The 24697-nt window shown below is 39.7% G+C and overlaps 1 protein-coding gene across 2 annotated transcripts in view; it reads right to left on the minus strand.

Moving 5' to 3' along the window:
• Window positions 1–1038: 1038 nt before the first annotated feature.
• Window positions 1039–24697, minus strand: part of EMC2 (ER membrane protein complex subunit 2) — a 65803-nt gene continuing 42144 nt past the window's right edge. The window contains exons 8-11 of one of the 2 annotated variants that reach the window (XM_038744996.1): window positions 18935–19016; window positions 17645–17755; window positions 8098–8202; window positions 1039–1448 (exon numbers count right to left, since the gene is read on the minus strand). In XM_038744996.1, the coding sequence (XP_038600924.1) occupies window positions 1362–1448; window positions 8098–8202; window positions 17645–17755; window positions 18935–19016 (385 nt within the window). In that variant the 3' untranslated portion in view covers window positions 1039–1361. The remainder of the gene's footprint in view (window positions 1449–8097; window positions 8203–17644; window positions 17756–18934; window positions 19017–24697) is intronic. The other variant, XM_038744997.1, reaches the window with a different exon arrangement.

Here is a 24697-nt window from a genome sequence, read left to right on the forward strand (position 1 = left end):
CTGCTTCTCATGCTGTTTCACCTTCCACTAATTATTTTCTACTTCCCAAGTATTTAGCATTGCAACCACCAAGGGATGTTCACAAATATTACCTTTCAGATTACTTCAATGCAGACTTACATTTCCATGGAAAAAAAATGGAGCAGTTATAAATTTTTCTCCGTGTCTTCATTAAAGGTCATGGACCCTCATAACCAAAACATCTTACAAGTTGGTAAGTACAGTACTAACCGATGACTGGAGCATCTCACGGTTCCCCAGTTGATATGCATCCTAATTTGTCCTAGCAAATGAGCAAGTGTCCAAAAATCTCAGCTGAAGATAGTTGCTTGCTATATGGGACTTCATTTCCAGAGTCTGTAATGAGGGAATCGGAGCCTGTCTTTGTCCTTTGAATTGGTGGCTACTGATATCAGCACTGCCAGCGTGGCAAACGTGCCGAAAGAGGTAGGTGTTAGCTACCTCACTGTGGGTCAATGGAATAAAGTCTGGTAAAAAAAAAAAAAAAAATCACCTAGGCAGAGTGATTTAGTGGAAGGTGCGCAGGCCTGGGAGTTAGAGGACCTGGGTTCTAATCTCGGCTCTGCCACTTTGCCTGTTGTGTGACCTTGGGCAAAGACTCTGAACAAGCAGGATAATATTTTCTATAACTTGGTTTCCTCATCTGTAAAATGGGGATTAAATTCTCCTCTCTTACTTAGACTATGAGCCCCATACAGTACAAGGACTATGTCTGGCCTGATTAACTTGTACCTACCCTAGCACTTAATACAGTGCATGACACACAGGATACACTTAAATACCATACAAAGAAAAAAAAAAAGAAAAAAAAAGTATAGGAGTGGCAGCAGCAGCAAACCAGATCGTTTTCTGGATCCCTCTCACTTCCAATCAAGCAGGATACTCAAAATTTTGAGCCCGATGCAAATATTTATGGTATACTGAAAATGTTAATACTAAGCACTCATCAACAAATGTTTACTGGATTATCATTTAACTCAACAAAAATGCAAAGCCTAAATACAAGTTTGACCAATCTCTGCATTTTTAAAAATTCATTTATTTTTACACTGTCATGGCTTAAAAGCAGTTACTTTACAAAGACTCAAGAGACTGATGTGCAATCAACAGGTTCTTCTTGGGTTTATCTTTCCTGGAAATTATTCTTTTCAGTAAGTGTTTAACTTTTCTTCCTGCTAGCAGCAACTGGCATACTTAGATTTAGACAACATATTCTTTTTCAATTTCCACATTTATAGAGCATTAGTTTGAATAGTACTGGGCATTAAAGAATGTCATCTGCAAGGCAATAAGGTTGATCATGGACTTGTGAAATCTAAAGTGGGAAAATACGTAAAATTTTAAGATTGAGTGATCTGCAGGGTTTCCAACATATCTTCCACTGCTTTCAGAGAGTATTTGGTTTCCTTCTTACTGCGACCTGCAAACTAATACAAGAGAAGTAATTAAACTCAGCTTTACACACTGCAAATCAAAATTTAAATTTCATTTATCACTTTTTGGAAAGTAACATTGCAAGACATTTTTGTATCATCAAATTTCTGAAGACCTCTAAAGTTGGTGCATTATGAATTCCAATAAAAAATAAACACAGGCTATTTTTAATATCTCTGAAAGATTTTATCTTCAGTACCCTGGCTAAAATTCCACCGTAGTCTTTTCCAGCTTCAGTTTTAAAGCAGTGAGATAACCTGTCTGACCTAGATTGCTTACTTTAAAGATCATTCACTTTGGAGGGAAAGGAAAGTCTGTAAGTCGAATGAAATTGAACACATTCTCAAACTGACTGACATGGGGCAATATACAAGCCACCTTTTCTCTGAATAACTTTTATTACAATTTTAAAAACAGCTGCTCACGATGGTCTTTTGTTAATAAAAATTAGATCACGTTCCAATTTTGCTATTTTCTGGATTTGGATAATTTTACTCATTTTACGGTGGTTATCTACCCAAACTGTGCAATGCAAGACATGATAAATTATTTAATCAGTTCAAGTAGTCCTTCCAATTTGACCTATGACTGCATCGATTCTAATTTTCTTTTACAGCTATTTTGAGACTGAATTTTGTGATCAACAGTGAAAGAAACGCAGTGCCATGAATACTACTTTCGTGCATTTATAAATACAATGTGTGGCATGTTGAATTCAATACTACACACTTAACCATGGGTGAGGTGAGGTGGGGTGGGGGGGATATGGAGGAAGAAAGCTGCTGACTACCCCATGCTGATTTCAAAATGAGTTTTGCAAGTAGATGAACAATTCCCATCACTCATCGGTCTGATCCAACACCACAGATTTACTGGCTAAATTGATCCTTTGAGTTAGTACAATCACACTGATTTTTAATACTCCTGCAATTTCCCTTTTTTGGGTCCCATTAAGAGAACTATAATTTACTGCTATTAGATAGTTCTCTGGCTAAACCTTGACGTCTAGACACTCAATAAATTTTCAAGTAAATGCTTTTTCTTCAAATACTACTGCTATCAATATGGAGTTCTTGATTTACGGTGTGTCCCTTTTCTCTTGTAATTAAGTTAATTCAGCAACCTTCTCATGATCTACTGGATTATGTGATCAAACACAGGTAACCTCACAGCAGCAACTATCTGTAAGATCGAGTAACCTGCCACTGACCCCTGTGGCAACAGTTTAACATAAAGATTGCCTACTTCCTAAACCACTAGCTTTTGGTTAAACCCGATTTTGAATTTTAGCTTGATGTGGGAAATATGGCATGATGCACAAACATTTAAGGCAGTAGTGTGTAATCACAAAAAGCAGAATACTATAACTCAGTGATAAAATGTTACATTTCATGAAATTTAAATTTTGAAATTGAGATTTTACTATGATCATGCAGGATAGCAACAACCACATCCTGGAACTGGAATTTTGTAACTTCCTCTAGGGTAAAAATAATATGGAGAAGTAGCAGTACATGCCTACCATTCTCCAATTGATAAGCTGCTGTGAAAACTTTGTGAAAACTTTTAGTGAAAACAAAATGCTTCTTCTTCAAGTAAGCATGAATTATCTTAATCAGGAGATTAGAGTTATCCAATTCTTTGAGAAACAGCTTTAGTGAATAAAAAGAAAAATAAGTGTTTCATTGCATGAGAATCTCTCAGTAAAGTGACTGACTAGTAAAGGGATCAAGGTCAAAACAGAATACTGTATATCAGAAAGTGAGGCTACTTAACAAATAAAGCACTTGCGTTGTTTTCACTTTAATGTCTGTGAAAACACAAGCCAAATTATTAACTTATCATAGGTTTTTTTTTACACATCAATTTAAAAAGAGCTCACCCAAGAATGACTGTATGTTAATCTGATATCTAATGCAATTCAGAACAAACAAAACTAATCTCTTTGTGTCAAAACAGATAAAAGAAAATTTGGAAATCTAAACCTATCACTTTAAATTTTGCTTGACAAGCAATTATTTTGTCTATTCCCGAATTATATGGCAATTTAACTGATTGAGCCGGAATCCTATTTTTCCTCTAAATCATGACTTAATTTTCTATTTCCCAAAAGGTTTGTAACAGAATCACTTCTGCAATCATAAATAACATATGGCTCACTAGCACTGAAGAATTTAACAGTGTACGAAAGAAGCGTTTATCTGGAAAATTACTGCAAGTAGAATCACATTAAAGATTTTTGTGAACATTAATCAAACTTGCCTGCCTGTGCTGAAATGCTTCAACAACCAAACATACTAAACCAATTACCTAATTGAAAAACAAGTAGCCATATTTTGTTACGATGTTAAGTGAAAACAAAACAAAAGAAGCATTCTTATTTATTTCTCTTTATCGACTTGAAGGCAACATATTGAAACGGATCATAGCAACCAGCATTCATTTAATTGTCAGCAGAGAACATATACCTAATTAAACCCAATTCAAGATTAAATTAAATGCATAAGTGATAGGTCTAATGACGATAACCCCACATATCTTAAACAACTGTAAGGAATGTTTTTACACTAAATACCGGTTTTAAAGTTAAAAATGCATTTATTTTACTTTTTCTCCATTGGTCCGAGTGATTTCATTTTACTTCTAAGTCACTGAAGCTTTCTAAACAAGCTGCCTTCTCACACACACACAGACCCTTTCTCTCTTTTATATACACACACACAGACACCCAGAAGGGTGCAATATTATCCACTCTCAGCTCTTCTAAAAGCAATGCAGGTCACAATGGGATCACATTCCTTGACATATAGCATCATGAGGAATTAAACGAACATGATCTGGAATCCCTCGGCCCCTAAACAACTATCAGAATAAACAGATACAAAGAACAATCTTTGCTCCTTTCTGTCATTTCTTCCCCATATTCAGTCATCATAATCAAACAATTCCGCCTTTGCAGTAATTCCCTGATCTACCCCTTTCTCTGCATCCTTGGTCATTTTCTGCTGATTGTGTGCATGTCTACACAAAAGTACAAAAATTAATCTTCCACCACAATTTTCTTCAAATCATTCCCTCTTTTAGCAATCTCCCACACAAATCTAATGACAGCTACTAAAATAGTTGTAAATTTCTTTATAAATTTCTCCTTATTACCTGCCTACCTTCAATCTCATTACATGCCACGTTGGTGTCATCCTTCCAGTCAACCTATGGACCTCAATTATGCCTCACTCACTCCTGCCTCTAAACTAACACACAACATCCTCCTGGAGTGTTTCCGGCCTCCACTCCAACTGACCATTTTCTCCCTTACCTTCAAAATACATTTCATTACACTCCAGAACTACATTCTCTCTTGAAGTTTCTAGATTAAACCTTTCTGAAATTTTAATCAACTCAGCATTAATACAAGTAGTGGTTTAAAAATAATAATGATGATGGTATTTGTTAAGTGCTTACTATTTGCCAGGCACTGTACTAAGCGCCGGGGTAGATACAGGGACACAGTCTCTGTCCCACACAGGGCTCAAAGTCTCAATCCCCATTTTACAGATGATGTGGTAACTGAGGAACAGAGAAGAGAAATGACTTGCCCAAGGTCACACAGCAGACAAGTGGCAGAGCCAGGATTAGAATCTGTAATTTATTTATTTTAATGCTTATCTGCCCCTCTAAACTGTGAGCTCCTTGTGGACAGGGAATGTGTCTGTTTATTGCTGCATTGTATTCTCCCAAGAGCTTAGTACAATGCTCTGTACAAAGTAAGTACTCAATAAATACATGACTGAATGAATGAATGAACCCAGTTCCTTCTGACTCCCTAAGGGTTCTTAGGCCATGTGGGTTCTGTCTGATTCTAGATGAAGTTTTTTTGAAGGCAAGAACTATGTTTTCTGCTTTCTTTGTGATGCTTATTTCAGGGTTCCATAGTAGTGGGTGCTCAAAACAAGTAAATTATGATAAAGTTAAATAGACCTGATAATGGTTAAGGAAAAGAAACACCAGGAGAAAAAATGGTTAAAGAAGCAAGAAAGGGTACATATAATCCCCAGCTCCATCAGTGGAATCAATGAATGTAAGGGACAAAATCATCTTCAGGTTTTCCCAATTTTAAATGGAGAGAATTACCTGTGTCTCATTTACTTAATTTATTCATTTAATTCTTGTATTTTTGTTACAAAAACAAAAAACACTATTTAATAACATTGATCTTACTGTCGAGATATTAAAGTAAACATTTTCTTATACATCTTATGTGGCATCTTCTCATCGGGAAAATTCTAGAAACCAGGAACTCTAAAGACTCCAGTGTTGGCAAAAAATGGTAGACTGATCTCGCCGTTTGAAAGGGGCTTTATTAGAGTCTTCTGTGTGTTTAAACACCTCCCCTGTTCTCACAATGCTGGACAGCCTTAGATATCCAATATATATTTTACATGGCATTTGTTAAATGCTTACTGGGTGCCAGGCACTGTACTAAACACTAGAGTAGATACAAGTTAATCAGGTTGGACACAGTCCCTGCCCCACATGGCTTAATCCCCATTTTACAGATGAGACAGAAGCACAGAGACACTTGCCCAAGGTGACAGAGAAGCCAAGGCAAGGAGTTGAGATTAGAACCCAGGTTCTCTGACTCCCAGGCCTGTGCTCCTAACATTAAGGCACACTGCTTAGTTATTCAAATCAGTGGTATTTATTGAGCACTATGTGCAGAGCACTGTGCTAAACGTTTGGGAGAGTACAACAGAATTAGCAGATACGTAAGAAGCTTATAGTCTAGAAGGGGATATAGACACTAATATTACTAATTTATAATATATAATTTAAAGATAGATATTTACATCTTATCTCTATATATAATATATAATTTAAAGATATATATGCTGTGGGGTTGAGGGTGGGACAGATATCAAATTCCCAAAGGTCTGAGATTCAAGTGCAGAGACGATGCAGAAGGGAAAGCAAGCTAGGGAAAAGAGGGTTCAATCAGGGAAGGTCTCTTGGAAATGAGGACTTAATAATGTGTAAAGGTGGGGAGTGTGGTGGTGTGGCATACGTGGAGGGGGAGGGAGCTCCAGGCTAGGAGGAGGACGTGGGAAAGGGACCGGTGGCGAGACTGATGAGATCCGGGCACAGTGAGACAGATCGCACCCGGGCAGTAGTAGGAGATCAATTAGGTGAGGTAGGATGGGGTGAACTGACTGAGTGCTTTAAAGTTAATGGTAAGGAGTTTCTGTTTGATGTGGAGCTGTTACTTATGATTCTTGAGGAGTAGGAAGACAAGGAATGAATTTTTTTTTAGAAAAACGATCTGGGCAGCAGTTAAGTATGGACTGGAGTGGGGACAGACAGGGGGCCGGGAGGTCAGCGAGAAGGCAGATGCAGTAGTGAAGGAGGGATAGGATAAGTGCTTGAATCAGCGAGGTAGCAGTTTGGATGGAGAGGAAAAGGTGGATTTTAGTGATACTGCGATAGTGGAACTGACAGGATTTGGTGAGAGATTAACTCGGTGGAACTAGAGATATGAGTTAAAAACAGCACCAAGGTCACGGGTTTAGGAGACAGGGAGAGAGTGGTACTGTACACAGTTATGGGAAAGATGTGGGAGGACATTAGTGGGAAGATACGGAGTTCAGTTCAGTTTTTGGATATGTTTGGATATGTTTATTTACTGAGCACTTACTTTGCGCAGAGCACTCTACTAAGCACTTTTGAGCGTATAATACTACAGAGCTGGTAGTCAAGTTCCTTGCCCACAGGCAAACAAAACGGACTCAAAATTCTAAATTTAGGTTTCCTTTCATGTTATTATTCAATTTCCATCTCAGAGTTCATACTTTCACCCAAGTAAAACTGACGTTTTCAACATTCAAAATGATACTATAAGCAGTATTTCAGACAAGACATACCTGAGGTACGCCATGCCCTGGACAAAGTTACTTTGGGGTGAAATTTGCTCAATTTTCTTTTTAAGTCATGAATTAAAATAATCTTGATCATCATCATTCTTATTGGTGTTATCATCATACTTTATCATCCTAAAATCAGTCTTCACCTCTTTTCAATCAATCAATCCATGGTATTTATTGAATGCTTACTGAATGCAGAGCACTTGCACTAAGTGCTTGGGAGAGTACAGGACAATGGAGTTGAAAGACACGATCCTTGTGCACAGGGAACTTACTTGGGAATTATAAAGGATCACTATAATATAGCAGATACAGATATGCTGATCTGAATTTTATTTAAAAGGAATATAAAGGGTCATTTGGAGACATTAATAGCAAAAATGACACCCACCTGACTGATGCATAAGATCTAAATAAAATTATGAACATGATACTAAAATGAAGGATAACATGGATTTGGAATAGTTTTCAATTTATCAGTTTCATTATGAACTGGTTTACCATCTTTAACTACAATGAACCTTACAATATAACCTATTCATATTTATTCCCTATAAAATAAAAATATAAGCCTATTAGAAATTTGCTTGAAACTTTAGAGATTGATGAAGATCAATTAAGCAAAAAAATTGGCTTTTCATTTTATACAAATAAACTGAACTTTAAGAAATGAAATGAATGAAACTGGCAAAATATGAATATACAATGAAAACACCTAAATACTAACCTGATAGGCTCTGTTTATTTGACTCGCTGCCCAACTGGCGTATTTCATATTATCTTTTTTTGTTTTTGCACTTGCTTTTGGGTTAGAAGCAATATGGCTTGCTGACTAGAAACAGAAAGGTAAACAAGTTAAAGTTAAAAACACATTTCTTTTCATTTCCAAGAAAATATTGAAAAACTGATATGTGATCATATCTATGACATGAGCTATGTCAACGCTCACTGAAAAATTTCCATGACATTTTGGACAGATAAAAGTTATTTGGGAAATGATATGGGGTGGACGTTATCTGAAGAGTAAATGACATAAATCCAAAAACAGAGGTGTACAAGAGGCAGGGACCCCATCTATTTTGCTTGCTTTGCCCAGAGTTTAGTCCATCAATATAATAATAATAATGGTATTTGTTAAGTGCTTACTATGTGCAAAGCACTGTTCTAAGCGCTGGGAAGGTTACAAGGTGATCAGGTTGTCCCACAGGGGGCTCACAGTTTTAATCCCCATTTTGCAGATGAGGTAACTGAGGCACAGAGAAGTTAAGTGACTTGCCCAAAGTCACACAGCTGAGAGTTGGTGGTCAGGATTTGAACCCATGACCTCTGACTCCAAAGCCCAGGCTCTTTCCACTGAGCCAGGCTGCTTCTCTGTGAAGCATTCACATTTATCCAATATGTGAATAGCACTTCAGAGAGAGTCCCCAACCATATCGTAGTCTTCTTTTGGGTCAAACTTAGGGAAATAGCATTGAAGCTAGTCATTCCTAGGCTAAATCTAAAATGACTGTGGTCTTCTCAGAAACTTGCTATCGAACATTTAATTTTTTATAAAGTACTCGGCAAATCCTACTAACTCTCTTGAAGTGTTCTCTGGAAAAAAAAAAAGGAGTCTTACCTTTCATAAACCATCCATGAATAGCTAATCTACAAAATGAACAGTCCATAGAAGTTTAGAAGTCTACTGTTTTCACGGGCTATAAATGTAATATTGGCAGGGCTCTCTCTAGTGATGGCAGTGAGATTTAGTCCTCTAAAATAAGCAGAAGTCCAGTGATGATAGCTGTTTTTCTCTTTCTTACTAAAATTAGAGCTGCTACTTCTGTTGGAAGTCTTCTCCAAACAATCCCTATGGTGCATTGCACACTACCTTGCCAACTTCCAGTGGATCTGCATGTTTGGAGCTGAGCTACTAACAGTTCTCAACAATGCCATTGGTTACTGGCTCACGTAATCAAAAGATAATGGACTACAGCAATGAAATAATTTATTTCCTAAATTCTCAAGATATCGCTCTGGACCCTGAAAACAAGGCCATCACTATCAGTGGTCCAACAGAAGATTTAATGATAGTTTCAGAGTGATCTAGTTCAATCATATGACTTGCTGCAATAATGTGATTCTTAAAGAACAATTTACAACTAGATCAAAAAATATACTCTAACAAAACTCTGAAAAACTTTCCTCTGATTTCTTTGAAAATAAAGTAAAATGTTGTATTTCCTGATTTTTTTAAAAGAGAAAAATTTGGAGAATGAAGAGGTTATTTATCCATAGGGGAATTTAAAGTTTCCTAAACTAATATAACCGAAGTTATGACTGTCTTTTTTCTGACAAAGTCCAAGGTGTTTCTGAAGGAATGCAATGTCAATGCCTGGATTACCAACTCAAGGGTGCCAGGTAGGATTGCGAGCCCACTGTTGGGTAGGGACTGTCACTATATGTTGCCAATTTGTAGTTCCCAAACGCTTAGTACAGTGCTCTGCACATAGTAAGCGCTCAATAAATACGATTGATGATGATGATGATGATGACTACCTGGCAACACCCTGGCCTATGATTAAGAAAAAATGCTGGACTCTGGAAGAGAAACTTAGGACTAAAGACAGGGAAAACTGGACCCCTGAAGCATTGCAGACAATACCACCACCTCCAGAAGGTCACGTTGCAACTGATTAACCTATCCAGCAGAAAAGAAGTGGAAGCAGGAAGTGGGCCAGAGGACTCATCGGAAGGGAGAGGCTGAGGCAGGAAAGACCAGTTGTATAAGTAGCATGGCCTAGTGGAAAGGGCATGGGCCCAGGAGTCAGAGAACCTGGGTTCTAATCCCTGGTTCTCTGATACTTTGCTGCTGTGTGACCTTGGGAAAGTTACTTAACTTCTTTGTGCCTCAGTTCCTTTTTCTAATAACAATGGCATTTCTTAAGCGCTTACTATGTGCAAAGCACTGTTCTAAGTGCTGGGGAGGTTACAAGGTGATCAGGTTGTCCCACGGGGGGCTCACAGTCTTCTTCCCCATTTTACAGATGAGGGAACTGAGGCACAGAGAAGTTAAGTGACTTGCCCGAAGTCACACAGCTGACAATCGGCGGAGCCGGGATCTGTAAAATAGGGATCCAATACCTATTATTCCTCAGTGCTTAATGCATAGTAAGTGACTAACAAACACCACAATTTGTAGTAGTATCAGGGCCACCAGTAGTACAGTAGTAGTACATGGGATAATGGCAGGAATATACAGCAGCTCAAAAAGAGGAAACCGATGTAAGTTTTCCACAGATTCGGGAAAATGGAATCAGGGGCCAGCGGGAAAAAAGGAAGGGAAATGGCACAAGTGACATGGCAGGTTGGGCAGGGGAAATTGGCTGGAAGGTTGGTGGGAACCACAGAAAAACCAGGGGTAGCCTAGATAGGTCAATCCATCAATAGTATTTATTGAGTGCTTACTGACTGCAGAGAACAGTATTAAGTGCTTGGGAGAGTACAACACAGCAGAGTTCGTAGACATGTTTCCTGCCCACCAGAGGCTTACAACAGACTGAATCCATTTTGTGGCATTTTTATATGCATTACAAGAAAAGAAATTCACAACAGCATAGAGTTATTGTATGTATTTATATATCACATGTGTGTAAATATGTCTCTGTGTGTGTGTGTGTGTGTGTGTGTGTGTGTGTGTGTGTGTGTGTGTAGTTTGCTGGCTATCAGTTTACTTTTCTCTGTGTTTTGCAATTCACCATCCAAATAATCTTCCCCCAATCTAACTACTGATAACACTTTAACAACGATGAACTTGAAATTGCAACTGGAAGAGGAAATCATGCATTCATTTAAATAGATGTTAAACTAAAGAATCTTACACCTAATCCTATAATGGGGAAAGATTAGTAGCAGTTGTTCCCTGTTGGCAATAACTTCACTTCACAGAGTCAATTATCATTTCCAGGGAGCCAAGCAGTCAGTTGTGAAAAAAAATTGTACTTACTGCAGAATTTTACTCAAAAAAGCACCATATTTAATTTTCCTTTCTACCACTGGATTAAGAGCACTTTTGCCTCATTTCTCAACTGGGCACCTGTTACCCTCATATCTCACCTTCCAAGTTCTGCTCTGTATGTGCCCAATGCACCTCGAGTCACATGGAATAAAGCCACAGGTGACTACATCCTGAACTGCTCCACCAATCAATCACATTTATTGAATTTCCCATCACTGTAGATGGCACACCAAACTTCCTGACTCACATGTACATAACCTTGGCATTATCCTTGTCTCCTCTCTCTCACTCAACCCACATATTCAATCCATCACCAAACCTGTCACTTCTACCTTCATAACAACGTTAAAATCTGCCCTTTCCTCTCTATCCAAGCTGCTACCATATAAATACAATCACTTATTCTATCCCACCTGAATTACAATATCAACCTCCTTGCTGACCTCCTTGCTTCCTGTCTCTCTCCACTCCAATCCATACTTCACCCTGCTGTCTGGATCATTTTTCTACAAAAACACTCAGGATATGTCACCCTGCTGGCGGGAGGGTGTGGGGGAAGGGTTGGAGGTAAGATAGACAAGATGGAGGTATAGTGAGAAGGTTAGCATTAGAGTTGGCAACGTGACTCTTCCGAGTACCTGTTGCCCTCTTTCTCCTTCCCCAGACACAATTAGGGCTCCTGGGGCCCTCAGCGTTCTCCTCCTTTCATTCAATTGTATTGAGCACTTACTGTGTGGAAAGCACTATACTAAGCTCTTGGGAGAGTACAATATACAATAAAAAGACCAATTCCTGCCCATAACGAGCTTACCGTTTAGAAGGGGAGATAGACACTACTCTACTTGATCGCCATCCTGTCTCCCTGGAAACCCGTATTAACTCTCCTCCACGTTACCATAGAGCATCCATCCTGACCTCACCATCTGGGGGAAAAATGGAAAAGCAGCTGCAGCCTGACACTGCCTCCACTAAGCCTTGGGAAGAAACTCGTTGAGGGCTGGGAAAGCGTCTACCAACTCTATTATACTGTACTCTCAAGCTCTCAGTATAGTGCTTTGCACAGAGTAAGCACTTAATAAACACCATTGATTGAGCAGTGGTTGCTACTGTAGTGGATACATTAGCTTCAGATATCACTGAACTCTGAGCCATGAGGAGCCTAAAATTCTGCTCCTCTAGTCACAGTACTCTACTGACTTTTGTTTTTGTCTTTATATTGTTTTAGTGTTTGGTTTCATCACTCCTTATGTATGCAAAATCAGTCCCCTAACCCCTTCTAATTTTTAAGATTGTGAGCCTCCCAATGGACAGAGACTATGTCATTCTCATTTGTGTATTCTTTCCCAGTGCTTAACACACTGCTCTACGTACACACACACACACACACACACACACACACACACACACTAATGCTTAATAAATACAAACAATACTACCTCTACTCCTACTACTAACTATAGGTATTTGATCACTTATTAGGCTCAGGTATTGACAAACAATAACTGCCCACTGTGTTTACAGAATAATGATTTCCCCACTCCAGAAAATTTTGGCAATTTTTAATAATTTTAAAAATAAATTTGAGAAATTATCCATACTTGGAGTAAAATAACTGCTGTGAATTTAGTTTAAGGTAATTAAAATTGTCATGGCACATTAATAATCATAGATACAACTGTCTCACAAGCTCGTAATCTTGGTATCATCCTAGATTCACCTCTCTCAATCAAACGACACAGTTCATTCAATCATTTTTCATTCATTCAATCATATTTATTAAGCGCTACTGTGTGCCGACCACTGTACTAAGCATCTTGAACCAAATTCTGTCTGTTTTCCCTTCACCACATCTCTAGAATCCATCCAATCCTCTACAGCCAAACTGCTACTATACTTATCCAAGCACTTTATCATACCCTGCCTCAACTACTGCATCAGCCTTCTTGTCGACCTCCCTGGATCCTGACTCCAGTCCTCACTTCACTATACTGCTCAGATCATTTTTCTACAAAAAATGTTCAGTCTATGTTTCCCTGCTCCCCAGACACCTCCGATGGTTACTTATTCACTTCTGCACCAAACGGAAACTCCTTATCATCGGTGTTAAGCCACTCAATCAGCTGATCTACTACGGCACACTACCACCACACTTTGCTCCTCTAAGGCCAACCTGTTCCTTGTACCTCAATCTCCTCTGTCTCATCACCGACCCTGTGTCCACCTCCTTCCTCTGGCCTGGAATCCCTCCCTTTCCATATCTAACCACCAAGTCAGAGAAGCAGTGTGGCCTAGTGGAAAGAGCACAAGCCTGGGAGTCAAGAGGACCTGGGTTCTAACCCTGGCTCCACCATTTGCCTGCCATGTGACCTCAAGTGAGTCACTGTGCCTCAGTTTCCTCATCTGTAATCTTTTCTATAATTAATTAATAATAATTAAGGGCTTATTATGTATCCGGCACAGTTGTAGGCATTGGGGTTAATATAAGGTTATCAGGTTGGACACAGTCCATGATGTCCCACTTAAGGCTCACAGTCAATCCCCATTTTACAGATGAGGTGACTTAGGCACAGAGAAATTAAGCAAACTGCCCAAGGTCATATAGCAGACAAGTAGCAGAGCCTGAACTGGAACCTTGTCCTTTAGATTCCCAAGCCTGTGTTCTATCTACTAGGCCATGCTGCTTCTGTAACTGGGACTAAGTCCTACTCCCTCCTACACAGACTGCAAGCTCCAAGTGGGACAGGAACAGTGCTTGATACATGGTAAATGCTTAACAAATATCATTAAAAAACCCCCGAAAAAATACACTCTTCCCCATCTTCAAACCCCTACTTAAAATCACATCTCCTCCAGGGGGCTAACTCTGACAAAGCCATCATTTCCCCTATTGACTCTCACTTCTGTAACGACTATTCACTTCAATCAATCAGTGGTATTTATTGAGCACTTCTGTGTGCAGAGTACTGTACTAAGCACTTGGAAGAATACAATATAACAGAGTTGATAGACACATTCCCTGCCTAAAAGGAGCTTACAATCTTAGAGGACTGGGTATATACTACCTAAGCTCTTTGGTATTCACCTCACCCCTGGGCCAGGGCACTTACATACATGTCCTTGCAGACTACCATTTCCTCTATCTGTATTTTAATGTCTATCTCTCCCTGTTGATTGTAAGTTTCTAGTGGACAAGGACCATGTCTACCAACTCTATTGTACAGCCCTTTCCTGGGCACTTAACACAGCACTCTGCAAACAAGTGCTCAAATACCAGTGACTGCCAGTTTATGTCTATTAACATACCACCTTAAGACTGCTCTTTCATTCATTCATTCATCCATTCATTCATTCAATCGTATTTATTGAGTGCTTACTGTGTGCAGAGCACTGTACTAAGTGCTTGGGAAGTACAAGTTGGCAACATATAGAGACGGTCCCTACCCAACAACGGGCTCACAGTCTAGAAAGGGGACACAGACAACAAAACAAAACATATTAACAAAATAAAATAAACAGAATAGTAAATATGTACAAGTAAAATAGAGTAATAAATCTGTACAAACATATATACAGGTGCAGTGGGGAGGGGAAGGAGGTAGGGTGGGGGGGATGGGGAGGGGGAGAGGAAGGAGGGGGCTCAGTCTGGGAAGGCCTCCTGGACGATGTGAGCTCTCAGGAGGGCTTTGAAGGGAGGGAAGGGAGGAAACGCATCTTTGTGCATTTCTGCACAAAGATGATCCAGGCAGCAGCGTGAAGTACAGACTGAAGTGGGGAGAGACAGGAGGACGAGATCAGAGAGGAGGCTGATGCAGTAATTCAGTCGGGATAGGATGAGAGATTGAACCAGCAGGGTAGCGGTTTGGATGGAGAGGAAAGGGCAGATCTTGGCGATGTTGCGGAGATAAGACCGGCAGGCTTTGGTGACAGATTAGATGTGTGGGGTGAATGACAAAGCAGAGTCGAGGATGATACCAAGGCTGCGGGCTTGTAAAACGAGAAGGATGGTAGTGACGGGAAAGTCAGGGAGAGGCAGGGTTTGGGAGGAAAGATAAGGAGTTGGCAACATATAGAGACGGTCCCTACCCAACAACAGGCTCACAGTCTAGAAGGGGGAGACAGACAACAAAACATGTGGACAGGTGTCAAGTTGTCAGAACAACAAAAAAAAAGCAAAATGCACATCATTAACAAAATAAATAGAATAGTAAATATGTACAAGTAAAATAGAGTAATAAATCTGTACAAACATATATACAGGTGCTGAGGGGAGGGGAAGGAGTTAGGGCGGGGGGATGGGGAGGAGGAGAGGAAAAAGGGGGCTCAGTCTGGGAAGGCCTCTTGGAGAAGGTAAGCTCTCAGTAGGGCTTTGAAGGGAGAAAGAGAGCTAGCTTGGCGGGTTGTGCGGAGGGAGGGCATTCCAGGCCAGGGGGAGGACGTGGCGGGGGGTCGATGGCAGGACAGGCAAGAACGAGGTACAGTGAGGAGGTTAGTGACGGAGGATGTGGGCTGGACTGTAGAAGGAGAGAAGGGAGGTGAGGTAGGAGGGGGCAAGGTGATGGAGAGCCTTGAAGCCGAGAGTGAGGAGTTTTGGCTTGATGCATAGCTTGACAGGCAGCCACTGGAGACTTTTGAGGAGGGGAGTGACATGCCCAGAGTGTTTCTACACAAAGATGATTCGGGCAGCAGCATGAAGTATAGACTGAAGTGGGGAGAGATAAGAGGATGGGAGATCAGAGAGGAGGCTGTTGCAGTAATCCAGTCAGGATAAGATGAGAGATTGAACCAGCAAGGTAGCGGTTTGTATGGAGAGGAAAGGGCAGATCTTGGTGATGCTGTGGAGGTGAGATGAACAGGTTTTGGTGACGGATTGGATATGAGGGGTGAACGAGAGAGTGGAGTCGAGGATGACACCAAGGTTGCGGGCTTGTGAAACGGGAAGGATGGTAGTGCCATCTACAGTGATGGGAAAGTCAGGGAGAGGGCAGGGTTTGGGAGGGAAGATAAGGAGTTCAGTCTTGGACATACTGAGTTTTAGATGGCAGGCAGACACCCAGATGGAGATGTCCTGAAGGCAGGAGGTGAACCGAGCCTGAAGTGAGGGAGAGAGAGCAGAGGCAGAGATGTAGATTTGGGTGTCATCAGCATAGAGATGATAGTTGAAGCCGTGGGTGTGAATGAGTTCACCAAGGGTATGAGTGTAGATAGAGAACAGAAGGGGACCAAAAACTGACCCTTGAGGAACCCCGATAGTACGGGGATGGGAGGGGGAGGAGGAGCCCGCAAGGGAGACTGAGAATGAACGGCCAGAGAGATAAGAGGAGAACCAGGAGAGGACGGATCTGTGAAGCCAAGGTTGGATAGTGTGTTGAGGAGAAGGGGGTGGTCCACAGTGTCAAAGGCAGCTGAAAGGTCAAAGAGGATTAGGATAGAGTAGGAGCCATTGGATTTGGGAAGAAGGAGGTCATGGTGACCTTTGAGAGGGCAGTTTCGGTGGAGTGCAGGGGGTGGAAGCCAGATTGGAGGGGGTCAAGGAGAAAGTTGGCATTGAGGAATTCGAGGCAGCGGGTGTAGACAACTCGTTCTAGGAGTTTGGAGAGGAAGGGTAGGAGGGAGATAGGGGCGATAACTAGAAGGGGAGGTGGGGTCAAGAGAGGGTTTTTTTAGGATGGGGGAGACGTGGGCATGTTTGAAGGCAGAGGGGAAGGAACCTCAATTTTAATATATAGAAAATATGTTTTGCTGATAATTTCAGAAATTAAGGAAATAATTGTTTTTCTACTTTTAAAAACACATAAATATTCATTTGTTATATAACTATAAAATCTTGACATAAACACTAAAGAATTTTCAAGTGATATATAATAATAATAATTATGGTATTTGTTAAGCACTTACTATACACCACGCACGGTTCTAAGCACTAGGGTAGAAAGATTGGCCCACAGTCTTGATCTCCATTTTACAAGTGAAGTAACTGAGGCAAAGAAAAATTAAGTGACTTTGCCCGAAGTCACACGACAGTCAGGTGACGGAGCTGGGATGAGAACCCACATCCTGTGATTCCCAAGCCAACAGGCCATGCTGCTTCTCTATACACAACTGTATATGCAAAACACAATTTATAAATACTATAAGTTACTTTATACTTAAATACTGTATTTGGCCATACCATACTATACAATTAGTAATTACTGGATGGGAAAAGGGGAAGAAAGAGACTTAAACTGATTTTAAACAACGAATTTTAAAATAACACTAAGCATGCACTCAAACTCACCATGTAAAGTCCAAACAAAGCTCTCATATTTCTGTTGTTCAGTTTTAATGCTTGGGCAAAATATTTTCTTGAGTATTCGAGGTTTTCAAGTCCACCTTGAGTATATTTAACCTGTTAAAATTATAGATGGCTGAAACCTGTTTATTTTCCTACTCTGAAATACAGCATGTTTAATCATACCAACGGCATTAGTAACTGTGGTAGTTTGATAGTTAAAGAAACTCATCTTAGGGTTGTTAGAACTAAGCTAAATCTTGAATGCCCTGTGAAACTTTAACAAGACAAAGCACTATTCTTTGGCAATTAGATCTTTTCAAATATTTGAGTGTTTTTTCAAAGACCAAGAAAAGTCACTGTTGTAAATGTCAAATGTATAAATGGTCTAAAGAAAGGTCTCTTTCTAACTGCAATATAACGTAATTGTTATGCTCTGGTGAACTTTCTACAACAAACAAAATCCAAATGTAGCTACAGAACTGTATGTAGGTGTTTCAATATTATTTCTTAATTTTTATGCTCCGCTGAAGTTTTTCTACAACAAACAAAATCCAAACATAGCCACACAGCTGTATGTAGGAGTTTCAATATTATTTTTAATTTTTATGCTCTGCTGAAGTTTTTCTACAACAAACTCCAAATACAGTTTCATAGCTTCAGGTGAGCGTTTCAATATTATGTCGTAGTTTTGAGTACCATCTTTTCTTTTCAGATTGAGGTCAATAAAGACATACGCCTATTAACCCATACCAAAGTTGGAAGTTAATCCACTGAGCATACATAAAATGAGTTATATCAAGGACAGTATCCTAACATGACAAATGTTCAAAAATCACTATTGAATGCAATGTATCTGGAATGTAATGCATTTGGAAGACAGATTTATAAACTGGATTTTAAAATAACAATTTAGATATATCAAAGTAGATATAGAAGTGATTCTTGTGTAAGCCTTCAAGTTTGATATGACAGTTTAAATATTTTGAAATTTCAAAAGATACTGAAGATTTAGCAAGTATGGCTTATTTTAATATTATTTATTCTCCAAAACAAGGCTTCAATTCCAGTTTAGAACTAATGAAAAAAATGAACTGTACTATGCATATAAAACATTGAATTCACATAATCCATGTGAAACAAACTGAGCAAAGGTATGATATTAACAACTATCTATATGCCTATTACAAGAAGGTAAATTCTAAAGGATTTAATTTTTATTTTTTAAAAGCTATCCGGCAGTCACCAAAACAGAATTGCTTTTAAAATGCAACTGATGCTTTACAAATCACTTACTTCTGCAAACTGTTGACAGTATAAGTGGTTGTGTGGATTAGTCATCATAAGCTCCTCCAAACAAAAGGCTGCTTTTGCATAGCTGCAGAACAAAAATAGGTTCATCAAAATCTTCTTCAGTTATTAGTTCGCCTACATCAATTAAAATCACACTTTGCAAGGATTTTAGCCAGTGTTTTCAAAATCACACTAGAGTTGAAGGCGGTTTATTTATTACATATCTTTCATTACTGAATTCATACATGAGAGCTCAATCTATTCTAAAAAAATGAAAGGAATGATCTATGAAGTTTATTCATGGCATTACACCTAATTAGGCACTGTCTTTTTGGTAATCCCAAACAGATACCACATTTTTAATAGCTACTATGAGGCCAGCACTTACAATTCCTGAGCATACTAAAAATGCTCTATGCAGGTTACTTCAAAATCTTGAAATGGACTGGAGACCGACATTATAAACAAATGAACTAAGTTTTTGAGGAAATACTTTAAAAAGCAAAACTATGGGAAAATTATGATAGTTGGAGACTAAAGCTGAAAACGAGAAGTTTTCAAATGGAGATGTATTGACTGACAAAGATTCCACCCCAGGAAATGTGCCACACAGATGTTTCAAATCATTTCTAAGTCATAATAAGGAATAACAGCATATATAACACATTAATGTGAACCTGAACTTTAAGAATGTGAAACGTGAGATCATTTTAACAAGAGTAATGGCAGATTGGGAATATCTACTACTAACACTGGATCTTGTGCTGAGATAACAGATCTATTGAAGATGGATTCAAGACAAATTTGCCTATTGTAAAAATAACTCCTAAAAAGAGGAGAAGGGTTAACTCTGCGTAATTCAACTCCTGTCTACATTTTATTCCTCTTGTTGGACAAGAGACCATTTGATACGCTGGGATAGATGATGTAAAAATCTAGGACCCCTGGGAAGGTTAAAAAGAGTTCCCTTTTGGCAAGGAGTATAGATCACACAAAAAAACCTTTTACTCTACACTAGTGAGTTCTCACTATACCCTGAGATTTCACAAGACTTGTAAAAGAAACAGCTGGAAAACTGCAGAGGCATATGGTAAGACACTACATTTTTTACGCATGATATTACTCTAAACCCAACAGGACCCTGAGCTTAAGAAGATCCCCCTAAAATGTGATATTTCAGAAAGAAAAAATATTGCTTCTCTACTCCCCATTCCTAATACCTTTGTGTGTCTGTCACTCGTCTTATCTCTGAGTCATGCCATGTATTGTCCCTTCCTTTACTTTGCCCAAGGTTTTCGCTAACATCCACCATCCTTTTCTTTGGGCTGTTCAATCACTTATAGCAGTCAGAGCAGGGAGTAATGGGGGTTCAGCCTGAGATTCATTCCTTCATTCAATCATATTTATTGAGTGCTTGCTGTGCGCAGAGCACTGTACTAAGCGCTTGGGAAGTACAAGTCGGCAACATATAGAGACGGTTCCTACACAACAACGGGCTCATAGTCTAGAAGGGGGAGACAGACAACAACACAAAACAAGTAGACTGGTGTCAATATCATTAGAATAAAAAGAATTATAGCTGTATACATATCATTAATAAATTAAATAAAGCAATAAATATGTACAAATATGCACAAGTGCTGTGGGGAGGGGAAGGAGGTAGGACAGAGGGAGGGAGGGGGGCGATGAGGAGGGGAGGAGGAGGAGAGGAAAAAGGGAGGGGCTCAGTCTGGGAAGGCCTCCTGGAGGAGGTGAGCTCTCAGTAGAGCTTTGAAGGGAGGAAGAGAGCTAGCTTGGCAAATGTGTGGAAGGAGGGCATTCCAGGCCAGAGGTAAGAGGTGGGCCAGGGGTCTACAGCGGGACAGGCGAGAACGAGGCCCAGTGAGGAGGTTAGCAGCAGAGGAGCAGAGGGTGCGGGCTGGGCTGTAGAATGAGAGAAGGGAGGTGAGGTAGGAAGGGGCGAAGTGATGGAGAGCTTTGAAGCTGAGAGTGAGGAGTTTTTGCTTGATTAGACGGTTGATAGGCAACCACTGAAGATTTTTGAGGAGGGGAGTGACAAAGATAGTCGGGCCAGTCGGGGGTTTCTGTACAAAGATAGTCGGGGCAGTAGAGTGAAGTATAGACTGAAGCAAGGAGAGACAGGAAGATGGGAGATCAGAAAGGAAGCTGATGCAGTAGTCCAGTCGGGATAGGATGAAAGATTGAACTAACAAGGTAGCAGTTTGTTGTGGAGGTGAGACCAGCAGGTTTTGGTGATGGATTGGATGTGTGGGGTGAATGAGAGAGCGGAGTGGAGGATGACACCAAGGTTGTGGGCTTGAGAGATAGGAAGAATGGTAGTGCTGTCTACAGTGACGGCTAAGTCAGGGAGAGGACAGGGTTTGGGAGGGAAGATAAGGAGCTCAGTCTTGGACATGCTGAATTTTAGATGTTGGGCAGACATCCAGATGGAGATGTCCTGAAAGCAGGAGATATGAGCCTGGAAGGTGAGAGAGAAAGCAGGGGTGGAGATGTAGGTTTGGGTGTCATCAGCGCAGAGATGACAGTTGATGTGTGAGCGAATAAGTTCACCAAGGGAGTGAGTATAGATGCAGAACAGAAGGGGAACAAGAACTGACCCATGAGGAACCCTACAGTAAGGGGATGGGATGGGGAGGAGGAGCCTGCAAAGGAGACTGAGAATGAACGGCCAGAGAGATAAGAGGAGAACCAGGAGAGGACAGAGTCTGTGAAGCCATGGATGGATAGTGTGTTGAGGAGGAGGGGATGGTCCACAGTGTCGAAGGCAGCTGAGAGGTCGAGGAGGATTAGGATAGAGTAGGACCCATTGGATTTGGCAAGAAGGAGGTCACTGGTGACCTTTGAGAGGGCAGTTTCAGTGGAGTGTAGGCAACGGAAGCAATGAGATGATGTGGGGGAGGGAAGTGTGAGGAGGGTGGAATGGGGGGGTGAGAAAAAGAGAGAGTAGAAAAGCATTAGAGAGCATCCTCATCCAGTAAAACAGAGAAGCAGCATGGCTCAGTGGAAAGAGCACGGGCTTTGGAGTCAGAGGTCATGGGTTCAAATCCCAGCTCCACCAATTGTCAGATGCATGACTTTGGGTAAGTCACTTAACTTCTCTGTGCCTCAATTACCTCATCTGTAAAATGGGGATTAAGACTGTGAGCCCCCTAAGGGACAACCTGATCACCTTGAAACCTCCCCAGCGCTTAGAACAGTGCTTTGCACGTAGTCAGCGCTTAACAGATGATATAAAAAAAAAACAGAGATGAGGGACAGAAACCAAGACAAAGAATTGGAGACAGAGTTTGACAAAAATATAGCATACATGCAAGGGAGAAAGGGAAGATGAAGAGGCTGAAGCAGACAGAGGAAAGGCTTTTCTAGCCTAGGTTCCACCCTGTGGTCCAGCACCATTTAGTACAAAAGGGAAGTGATGAGCCAGGGAAGACAACAATGTGTCTTCAGCTACCATTAAGGTTTATTCATTCTTTAAATGTCATCATTTGATCACCCTTAAGTTTTTGTTTAACATTCTTCAAACAATATCTCAGTTTTTGTCTTGAGTATATGGTAACTTTACCAGAAACATGCTCTGCTACTGAATATTTTGTCTCCAGATTTCAGAAGCATAGAGTTGTTACTCCTTAAACCACTGGGTACATTCTGGGGGTTATGTAATCAATATTTAATTTCCAGTACTGAGTACTTCTGTGAATTTATCTCCCTCTCCTTGGTTTTACTGCGTTATTCACCCTCTAGTCTGCAAGCGCCTTGTGGAAAAGGATCAGTTCTACCTAATCTAACATATTGTAATAATAATAATAATGGCATTTATTAAGCACTTACTATGTGCAAAGCACTGTTCTAAGCGCTGGGGAGGTTACAAGGTGATCAGGTTGTCCCACGGGGGCGGGGGGCGCTCACAGTCTTATCCCCATTTTACAGATGAGGTAACAGGCACAGAGAAGTTAAGTGACTTGCCCAAAGTCACACAGCTGACAATTGGCGGAACTGGGATTAGAACCCATGACCTCTGACTCCAAAGCCCAAGCTCTTTTCCAGAGCCATACTGCTTCTCCGTACTCCTCCACGTGCTTAGTGTGGTGGCCTGCACACAGTACATGCTAAATACTACCACTGACTGATTGATAAGGTAGATAAAATGTAATTATCGGCTGTTTCATGATTTTGGTTTTTGAAATATTTCTGAGGTGAAAGATTTAACGAACAGGTTTCAAACCTGTTTGGACTAGAACACTATTAGAGAAATAGGCACTTTCTTCCAACAATGCAAGCCTGCTCGGATTTATCGTGATCTGTGGTCAAAAGAAAGGGCTGTGTACAGGCGGGCACTGTATCAGACATGGTTAAGTGCCACAGAACAAGCTTTGCTTAACGCACAGGTTTGGAAGAATGCAAACCCCAAGTTATAGGAGCATTGGGTTTAACAAATTGGTCAGAGGTACTGAAAATAAAAACGACAAAGAGAAAAGAATATGGTAAAAAAGAATGGAGATGTAGAGGTAAATGGAGAGATAAAGTTACTTCACCTGTCCTCTAGCCTAGAGGAAGAATAGATATTTATGTTAGGGCTAATTTTTTAAAATTCACTAATTCATTGAACACACATTACTCATATGTATCACAATTCAAGTAAATAGTTATGGTAGGCTCCAAATTTTTAACTGGGCACTTATTAGCCAGTAGTGAACCAAATAAAGGTTTTGTGTAAAAAATAAACACTGATTAATTTTGCTTCGTTTCTTTTTTACCCCCATATACAATGAAATATACAAGACATGGGTACTTTAATGAGTACAAGGAATACAAAGAATTTATTTTGTAAATACAGTTTGATTGATGCTGAGAATTTCATGCCAATTAGACCTGCTGTTTATTGAAATGATGGCTACCAGAACTCATTTCAAGACTGAACCTGTCTACATTAAAATTTTCAATGGCTAAAGCTGTAAAATCAAAAGTTAGACACATAACTTGTGATCCTTTCTTAAGATATCCAATTCTTAAAACAAAATTAAAGCCACCTAAAACAGGTATAATATGCAAATGCAAATTTTCATCTCTCTGGTCTATAAGATTTGCCACCTTGGATTAATTTACCCCTAATTGGAAAAATCTATATTTTCCTTTTGAAAGAAAAAAATCTATATTTTCCTTTTGAAAGAAAAGCTTCAAAGTTAAAATAGATTTTTGTGACACTACTGAATAGGGTATGCTGACTAAAATTAACATTTCCCTTTAAAAAATTATTTTCAGCTCCTTCTCTATGAACAATTAATATAACGTTACTTAAAATCCTAAAATTATTCTTCTAATTTTTGTTAACATTTAATTCTCTCAATTTTTATTACCTTTGTGGAAATAAAATTCACAAAACCATAACTTGTGCTTTTCCTTTTAAAAAATAAGATTTCATTTACTGAAATTCAAACGCACCTAAGCTATTGCCCTAAATGTATGAACAAGAGTCATCAAGGACACTAAATTTTAAGAAATAAAGTTTTTAGGGGCAATATATTTATACTATAATACTAGTGTGTTATGAATAAAGGGTACATTATTTTAATGTCAGCATATATAAATGCAGATATTAAAACAAAAACATATTATATATACATATACTCTCAAAGGAATACATACTTTTATATATGCATGGAGCTTTGTAAAGAGCATATGTAATCATGTGTGAATACACATATACCTGCATTTGGTTCAGGAACCCAAAAGAAATAGAAGAGCTGA

The sequence above is a fragment of the Tachyglossus aculeatus genome, chromosome 4 (genome assembly GCF_015852505.1).
Source record: "Tachyglossus aculeatus isolate mTacAcu1 chromosome 4, mTacAcu1.pri, whole genome shotgun sequence".
Lineage (NCBI taxonomy): Eukaryota > Metazoa > Chordata > Mammalia > Monotremata > Tachyglossidae > Tachyglossus > Tachyglossus aculeatus.